General features: G+C 55.4%; 2 protein-coding genes across 3 annotated transcripts in view; both read left to right on the top strand.

Moving 5' to 3' along the window:
• SLC16A5 (solute carrier family 16 member 5) overlaps window positions 1-4,314 on the top strand; it is a 10,274-nt gene extending 5,960 nt beyond the window's left edge. The window contains exons 3-4 of the mRNA XM_008073330.1: window positions 1,858-2,667; window positions 4,067-4,314. Coding sequence (XP_008071521.1) covers window positions 1,858-2,667; window positions 4,067-4,314 — 1,058 coding nt within the window. The remainder of the gene's footprint in view (window positions 1-1,857; window positions 2,668-4,066) is intronic.
• A 3,350-nt stretch (window positions 4,315-7,664) lies between these two features.
• ARMC7 (armadillo repeat containing 7) overlaps window positions 7,665-9,063 on the top strand; it is a 23,363-nt gene continuing 21,964 nt past the window's right edge. The window contains exons 1-2 of one of the 2 annotated variants that reach the window (XM_008073329.1): window positions 7,665-7,953; window positions 8,095-8,238. In XM_008073329.1, coding sequence (XP_008071520.1) covers window positions 7,863-7,953; window positions 8,095-8,238 — 235 coding nt within the window. In that variant the 5' untranslated portion in view covers window positions 7,665-7,862. The remainder of the gene's footprint in view (window positions 7,954-8,094; window positions 8,239-9,063) is intronic. The other variant, XM_021706622.1, reaches the window with a different exon arrangement.

The following is a 9,063-nucleotide window of genomic DNA, read 5'->3' as shown; positions in this document are numbered from 1 at the left end:
CCACTCACCTTGGCCTCCCAAAGTGCTGGGATTATAGGCTGAGCCACCGAGCTCAGCCGACAATTAGGCTTTTTGCCCTGAGCCACTGGCAGGATGGAGTAGTCATTAACTATGACAGAACGCTAGGGAAGGAGGAGATTTGGGGGAAGATGGGAAGCTCGGGTGTGGACATGTCCACTCTGGAGTTCATGGGGGAGGCCTGGGCTGGAGCCATTAGTTTAGTGATGAAGTATCACCCTGCTGTCATTAGGGAGTGAAGTCCCTGAGAACTGAGCCCCAGGGCATGCCAGTGTTTAAAAGTCTGGGCAAAGCCGGGCTCGGTGGCTCAGCCACTGCACTCCAGTCTGGGTGACCGAGTGAGACTCCAACTCAAAAAAAAAAAAAAAAAAAAAAGTCTGGGCAGGAAAAAGTGACCAGAGAGGGAGAAGGAGAATCCAGAGAGCTTCTAGAGAAAGCGAATAAATTCTGTCAAGCCTCGATGGACCAGATAAGGTGAAGACTAGACTCTACCTTTGGATTTAGCAAAGTGATGGTTGGAGACCTCGGTAAGAGGTGAGGGTGAAGGTCTAATTGGAACAGGTTCAGAAGAGAATGGAGAGGAACCCTGGTGGTATCATGGGCAGCCAGAGGAGCCCACCTGAGTCTGCAGTCATGCCCAGTCTTGAGTTTTCTCTCCAGCATGCTCAGCTGTGCAGATGCAGATGAGTGGGTGGGGAGCTGGGTAGGCGCCTCTGTGGAGGTGCTGTCTGAGCTGAGACAAGGAGTGGAAAGGCTGGAGGATATATATTTCAGGCAGAAGGAATCGTAACTGCAGATGTCCTGAGGTAGGAGGCAGCTTGATGTCCCAAGGAAGAGAAAGAAGCTGATGTGGCTGGATCAGAGTGAGCGACAGCAATTGTTCTGAGATGGCATCTGAGAGGCAGGCCAGAGCCAGGCCACATGAGCCTTCCAGGGTATAGTAGATACTTCCGATTTTTTCAAGTGTGATAGGATGTCTGGAAGGTGTTAAGCCTGGAGGGGCTTCATCGTTTGGGTTTTTTGGTTTTTTGTTTTGAGACAAGGCTGGAGTGCAGTGGCACAATCATAGCTCACTTCTTCCCAAAGATCTAGGATGACAAACGTGTGCCACCATGCTTGGCTAATTTTTTTGGTAGAGATGAGGTCTTGCTATTTTGCCCAGGCTTGTCTTGAATTCCTGGCCTCAAGCAATTCTCCTGTCTCAGCCTCCCAAAGTGCTGGGGTTACAGGCGTGAGCCACTGTGCCCAGCTAAATTTAGGTTTTTTTTAAATACCACCTGGGCCAGGTGCAGTGGCTCACGCCTGTAATCCCAGCACTTGGGGAAGCTGAGGCAGGAGGACTGCTTGAGCCTAGGAGTCCGAACCAGCCCGGGCAACATAACGAGACCGTGTCTCTACACAAAATCAAGAAATTAGCTGGGCGTGGTGGCATACACCACATACATGGTAGTCTGCCATCCCAGCTACTCAGGAGGCTGAAGCCGAAGGATCACCTAAGCCCAGGAGGTTGAGGCTGCAGTGAGCCATGATCGTGCTACCACACTCCAGCCTGGGTGACAAAATGAGACTCTGACTCGAAAAAACCCCAAAGATCGCTTGGTGATATGCCAAAGGGAACAGAATGTCCCTGGCAGCCTTGGGAGGGCAGATCTGGAATAAGGTGTTTTCTGAGAGGTGGTGAGGCAGGCTGAGTCCATCTTCAGCCCTTGGGGACTTGGGGGTGGGTCTGGGCTAGAGCCCAAGGGGGGGCAGATGTGTCAAATGACCCCGGCCCCTGCTCTGGGTATAGGTGGAAGGCCCCAGAGCACCCCCAAGCTGGTCTCCCCTCTCGCACCACAGGCCTGGGCATGTGCTTCAGCTTCCAGCCGTGCATCACCGTGCTGGGCTTTTACTTCGTCCGCCGGCGAGCCCTGGCCAATGCGCTGGCCTCAGTGGGCGTCTCCCTGGGCATCACGCTCTGGCCACTGCTCTCTCGCTGCCTCCTGGAGGACCTGGGCTGGAGGGGTGCCTTCCTTGTCTTTGGCGGGGTCATTCTGCACTGCTGCGTCTGCGGGGCCATCCTGAGGCCTGTGGCCTCCCATGTGGCCCCTGAGACCAGAGAGGGTCCCCCTCCAGCGCCCAAGACCCCTGCGCTTGGCTGCCTGGCCATGTGTGGCCGGACCCTGCGGCGCCACCTGGCCTTCGACGTCCTGTGGCACAACACACATTACCGCGTGTTCACGCTGGGCGTGATGTGGATGATCCTGGGTTTCCCGCTGCCGCACGTCTTCCTGGTGCCGTACGCCATGCGGCACGGGGTAGGCGAACCACAGGCGGCCCTGCTCATCTCCATCATCGGCCTCAGCAACATCATCTTGCGGCCCATGGCCGGGCTGCTAGCACTCCAGCGGGGCTTTGCCAGCCACCGCAAGTACCTGTTCGCCCTGTCGGTCCTGCTCAACGGGCTCACCAACCTGGTGTGCGCGGCGTCGGCCGACTTCTGGGTGCTGGTGGGTTACTGCCTGGTGTACAGCGTCTCCATGAGCGGCATCGGCGCCCTCGTCTTCCAGGTCCTCATGGACATCGTCCCCATGGACCGGTTCCCCAGCGCCCTGGGCCTCTTCACCATCCTGGATGGCGCTGCCATCCTCATCTCCCCACCTCTGGCCGGTGAGACCCTGGGAGGGAGGGCAGCCGTGTGTGCCCAGGTGTGGCTTAGGTGGGCAGAAGGGGAGCCGGGGGGGGGCACAGGGGAACAGTCTGGGGCCCAGTTCCGCCTCTCTAGGGACTTGTGCTACAGCCAGTTCCCCAGATGGCACTCGGGTATGAACACAAGTTTGCATACCAGACCTGCCTGAGCCCTTTGTCTTCCCTCCATAGGAATACCTCCATTTTCCTATCAGTCAAGTGGGACTAGATGGAATCTGCCTATAGGCTTGTAAGGATTCTGAGCTACACAGTTAAGGGCTTAGTAGAGACCCGGTGTGTGGTCAGCACTCTGCATGTGTTTGCTGTTGTTAACACCCCAGTTCTGCTTTCTGCCTGTGAGGCCTGGGCAAGTCGTTTTCCTTCTCTGGCCACAGTGCCATTTCAAAATGCAAAACAGAACACCTGTCCTAACCATCTATTCACCCATGCCTGTTACTGGGTGCTCATGGCTGGATACAAAGGTCCCCACCCCGCTGGACGTGGTGACTCACACCTGTAATCCCAGCACTTTGGGAGGCGGAGGCAAGAAGATTGCCTGAGCCCAGGGGTTCAAGACCAGCCTGGGCAACCTGGTGAGACCGCATCTCTACTATAAGTCAAAAAATTAGCTGGGTATGGTGGTGTGCACCTGTGGTTCCAGCTACTTGGAAGGCTGAGGCGCAAGGATCACCTGAGCCCAGCAGGGTGAGGCAGCGATGGCCGTGAGCATGCCACTGCACTCCAGACCGAGTGACAGAGTGAGAGTCCAACTCAAAACCAAAACAAAAACAAAGGTCCCCACCCTTACCTTCTGGTGGAGGAGTCAGGAATTAAAGCAAAGAGACGCATCTGTGACCACAATGATGATTTATGCTGGGAGGGAAACGAGCAGAATATGGAAGTAGAGACCCACATGAGAGGCAGCTAAGAACAAATGAGGGGAGGGTTGTAAAGCCCTCAGTGCTGGGGAGCAGCGGTTATGAGAGCGGGACTCAGTAGGTTGACTCCAGCCTGATGGGGACTCTTCCTCCCAGTGTGGTGTTGGAAGTCCCAGTTTCCAAGGGCGTTCTCCAGCAGGAGGTCTGAGTAGGACCTGGGGGGTGGCTGAGCAAATATCCCAGGCTTCACTGCCTCCCTGCCGCCAAGGCCAAAGTTGTGCCCTTAAGTTCTCTTCCTGCCGAGGACTCATCCTTTCCAGATTTAGTGTTTCCTCCCCTCCCTTCCCTCAACAAATACCTGTCGAGGGCCTATGGGGTGCCAACCACAATTCCTAGTAGAGCAGAGACAAAAATCAAATCTCTGCTCTCGGGGAGTACACAGTTTAGTTGCAGGGAGGCCTGGTAGCCCTGGGCAGTGGACAAACTTGCTCTCTGTTCCCCAGGGTTCCTCCTGGATGCCACCGACAACTTCAGCTACGTTTTCTACATGTCAAGCTTCTTCCTCATCTCGGCCGCCCTCTTCATGGGCGGCAGCTTCTATGCCCTGGAGAAGAAGGAGAGGCAAGGTAGGCAGGCCAAGGAGGAAGAAGCCATCAAGCAGGCTGCCTTGGAGCAGTGTCTTACTTTGGAAGGCAGAGACGTTTCTGGGAAGCAACTGTGCCCTGAGATCATGTATGTGACCAGCGTCTGAGCCCTAGGGGTCATGTGTGTGATCAGCATTTTTCTCAGCCTGGGAATGCAAGCCTTAGCTGCTTCATCTGGGGCATCCTGGAGCCCAGCCTTGGAAGCCTGGGTCAAAGGCTGTTCAGGTTCTGCGAGTTGGGACTCAGTCGGGAGCTGCGATCTTGGAGGCTGGCCTCTGAAGGCTCAGGGTTCCTTCCCAACCAGCAGTATCCAGGAGCAGGCCCTCCTGACTTTCCTCCTTGGGCACCAGTGTACCTGTGGCTCAGGAAGGCAGGTCTGAGCTCTTCTCAGGTCTGTCACAGCCGGCTCAGCTCAGCCAGCTGCTCTATGCTGCTCCTACAACTCAACACACTGCACCTTCATATGCAGCCTGGACGCCTCTGGCATCATTTTTCTTTGTCTGTTTCTGGCCTCCTCCAGACAGTTCTGAAGAGCTCAGCTTCCTCCTCCTCCAGGGCCCTCCTGCCTCCCCTCTTTCCAAATAGTCCAGCCTTTCCCTTTAGGGCAGCCAAGGCTTGTGGTGCAGCTGCCCCTGTACAGGTCACTGTGACTCACGCTGACTGAGAGAAGTGGCAGTGGAGAGTCAGGCTGAGGAGTTGGCCTAGAGGCAGGATTGGGACAGATGAAATGTCATGCGGAGGGCCCATTCTGGTGCCTGCACAGAGAGCAGGAGGAGAGGCCCTGGCTTGGGTCCGAAAATTGGTAACGTCTGAGGGGTCCCCTGCAATCTCAGCAGGGCCTGCTCTAGGGTCTTTCCCCCTCCTTTGCCCACCCTGTCTCTTTGGTGGGGAAGATTAGTGCTGGATCAGGGGGAGCCAGACATTTGATGGACCGGGGAGGGAAGGCTCCCTAGGCAGCCTGAGGACTGCTATGAAAATGAGGCTGCCAGCCGGGCTCAGTGGCTCAGCCTGTAATCCCGCACCTTGGGAGGCTGAGGTGAGTGGATTGCCTGAGCCCACGGGCTCGAGACCCGCCTGGGCAACTTGGTGAGACCTCATCTCTACAATAAATAAAAAAATAAGCCGGGTGTGGTAGTGCACGCCTGTAGTTCCAGCTACTTGGAAGGCTGAGGCCGAAGGATCGCCGGAGCCTAGCAGGTCGAGGTTGCGGTGGCGAAGCGGCCGCTACACTCCAGTCTGGGCGACAGAGTGAGACTCCAACTCAAAAAAAAACAAAAGTAAAAAATGAGGCTGTTTGGGAGCCTTTGCAACGGAAGCCCTTCCGCTCCCCTCCTGTTCTCCTGAGGCCCTTCTCCCTGCTGTGATAGGGTGGTCAACCCTGGGTAAGTAGCTGGCTGAGCCAGCTGCCAGTCCACCCATGCTCCCTGTTGGCCTGTGCCTGTTGCCCGGAGGTCAGACCTCCCCACACATATATTTTGTGGGTGCCCTTCCCTGAAGTCATCACCCAAGAGCTGGCTGTCGTCGGCCCAGGCTTGTCCTAGCAGGGTACTGAGAGAATGGGAAAACAGAGTGTGTTTGAATTACACACAAAAATGTTCCCTGCAGCAGGTCATAAACTCTGAGAACTAATAAAAGTGGAAAACAGGCCTGGAGTGAGTTTCTCCCCCACACCCCCCTTTCTCTCAGCTTGGCAGGGGCTGCTCAGGCTCAGGATGTTGTTTGTTGATTCAGGCTCAGCCAGGCTCCAGCAAGAAAACAGTATCAAGAGAATTTCATTTTCATGAACAGATGCCTCATGGACTCCCCCATGTCCAGCAGGTGATGTCCTGTCTCCTCCAAGATGCCGCCATGAGTGCCCCCTGATGACCAAAGGAGGTACTGCAGAGGCAAAGCAAAGTGCTCCGGTGGGGATGGTGACTTGAGTTCAAGTTTGGCTGTCACTATTTGCTGTGTGACATTGGGCAAATTATGGGTCATCTCTGGGCCTTGATAAAGTAGGACGCTAGCCTGGATGAGCTAAAGTCTCTTCCGGTTGAAAAGTTGGACCCTCAGTGTCCTGAGACTTCTATTGCTTGCTGTCTGGCTCCCCACCCGGCCCTGTAGCCCTGTATTTGACCGCCATCCACAGCTCAGCTCACGAATGTTTGAACACATTTCATGAGTTCCTATTTCCTCCATCTCAGTTGGGCGGAAAAAGAGGGAATTGGGACTGGTAGGTGGGTGCTTTGGGTGCTAGTATTCTCCAGGCTTTGAGTACATCCCCTAATCATCCCACTTCCTGAAAACATTTAAGGAAAAAAGTACGTCAGCCAGGTATGGTAGTACATGCCTATAGTTTCAGCTGCTTGGGAGGCTGAGGTGAGAGGATTACTTGAGCTCAAGAGCTTGAAGTCAGCCTGTCCAACACAGTGAGATCCCATCTCTTAAAGATAAGTAAATATTTACATATTTATGTATAGGGTTACATAATTATTTTAAGACAGTTATCCTTGGCTACAAGGACCAATAACAAGGGTGACCCCAGTAGAGGTTGTACAGGTAGTTGCTGGGAAGACGTCCTCACAGAAGTGTTTTGTGTAAGGTTGTGATGGCCTTTGTGCAAGGTTGCGGTTTTTGGAGTCTTTTATGATAGTTTTCATCAGATATTTAGGCATGAGAACCCTCTCCTTATGGACTTCCTGAGAACCCCTAAGAATAAACTAGCTGAAGGGCTTCAGCATCCAGGGCTCCATAACCCAGAAAGGAGCCAAAGCGGTACATCCAAGCTCCAGGTACCCGACCCTCCTCCCAGGGCTTGTCGGTGCTGCCCTAGCGCTCCCCGTCCATCTGGCTGATAAAACTTGGGACATGACCCAGTCCCCTCGATTGCTGCACCCAAAATACTAGCACCCAAAGCACTCGATTGCTGCCCAGAGATGGCAGACCCGGCTCGGGGATAGGGCAGAGGGCAGTAGAGGTCGCCAAGCTTTTCGGAAAGACCGACACGACCGTGGGGACAGGACCGATGGGGGCGCAGGGAGCTGATGCCCGCCTCCAAAGGGGTGTCCCTGCTCGAGGAAGCTCGGCTGCTCTCTCGGCAGGTGTGGGGAGCCTGGAGGTGCTTCTGCCTCGACGCCCCCCAACATGGGCGCCCTCCAACTCTGCGCTCCTAAAAGCCCCCGCAATTGCTCCTCGCGGTGCCCTCCTCACTCCCGCCCTGGCTTAGCGAAGTCGGCCACAGCAGGGAAGACCCACAGGGCGGAAACGGCCGCGCACGCGCGCCGATGAACTCAGCAAGAACCCCGCCCCGCTCCACCTTTCCCCGCCCCTTCCGCCGTTCGGGGGCGGGACTAGCGCGGCTTCCGCCGGGAGCCAAGAACCGAGTCCCGGAGCCGAGGTCGGGGCACCGTTGCCTTCTCCTGCTGCGACTCGCAGGCCCTCTCTGTCTCCCCAGTTTCGGTTTTAAAACCCAACTCCTACAGGATCCTGAGACCACACCCCATTTCCCACATCCCGCGCTAGAGGCAGATTATTGCAGAATCTGAGCCTAGAAAAGAAACTCATTTTCCAGCCCCGTCCGCCCTTGCCTAGCTAGGTGGAAGGTAAGGCGAGGTTCTCGCCGGGCTTTCCCGCCTCACCTTTCCGGCCCGTCTCCCGGGGGTCCTCCGCCCCGGCCATGGCCCAGAAGCCGAAGGTGGACCCCCACGTCGGGCGGCTGGGATACCTGCAGGCGCTGGTCACAGAATTCCAGGAGACGCAGAGCCAAGGTGGGAGCCACGGGGTGGGGGCCGGGGGACCGGGCAGAGTCCGGCCGCCGTCTCGGTCTCGGTCTCGGTCTCGGTCTCGGTCTCGGTCTCGGTCTCGGTCTTGGGCCTGGGCCCGGCTCCAGTGCCGCTTTCCCGTTGCAGACGCCAAGGAGCAGGTTCTCGCCAACCTTGCCAACTTCGCCTATGACCCCAGCAACTACCAGTATCTGCGGCAGCTGCAGGTCGTGGATTTATTCCTCGATTCACTGTCGGAGGAGAACGAGACCCTCGTGGAGTTTGCTATTGGTAAGGGTGGGTGGGCCTGTTCCCCAGATACCTGATGGGCTGTGGTGAAGAGTGAGTTAGAGGCGAGTCTTTGGAAAAGGAATGTCTTAGGGAGCCCCTTAGCTGCAAAGGCAGACCTTTGCGATGTCTGTGCCACCTCCTGCGTCCAGGTGTCCGAGTCGCAGCTAGTTTGAAAAAGCCTGGAGTTCACACCCAGAGCCGCTCTGTATGTCTGTCCTCCCTCCTGGAGATCATAATCTAAATGAGGGAGTGGGCTGAAGACACTTGAAGGGGGAAAAAGAAACATCTTTAACGTTTTAATATCAAGAAGGAGTAGAGATGACTTGGAATCTATAGCTTATGGCTCCTATAGATATGATCTTAAGACCTATTGAATTATTCACTGGACAGATACTTAATGGGCATGTACTGTATGAGCAAACTACTGTTCTAAATGCAGGGAAGAAGATGAACAAGTTAGGGAAAGGTCCTTGATCTCCAGCAGCTTACATTTTAGTACGGGGAGACAAGATAGTGAGCAAGTATAAAGATAATGCTTGGGGCCGGGCTCAGTGGCTCAGCCTAATCCCAGCACTTTGGGAGGCCGAGGCAAGTGGATTGCCTGAACCTTGAGTTCGAGACCAGCCCGGGCAACTTGGTGAGACCTCGTCTTTACAATAAATAAAAAAAAAAAATTAGCTGGGCACAGTAGCACGCGCCTGTAGTTCCGGCTACTTGGAAGGATGAGGCAGAAGGATTGCTAGAGCCCAACAGGTCGACGCTGGTGTGACAGTTAGCATGTCACTGCACTCCAGCCTGGGCAACAGAGTGAGACTCCAACTCAAA

Source organism: Carlito syrichta, unplaced genomic scaffold (genome assembly GCF_000164805.1).
Source record: "Carlito syrichta isolate Samal-C Ts95f unplaced genomic scaffold, Tarsius_syrichta-2.0.1 Scaffold315826, whole genome shotgun sequence".
NCBI lineage: Eukaryota > Metazoa > Chordata > Mammalia > Primates > Tarsiidae > Carlito > Carlito syrichta.
Note: the sequence above shows the minus strand (reverse complement) of the source record. Positions and strands in the feature narration are given on the sequence as shown.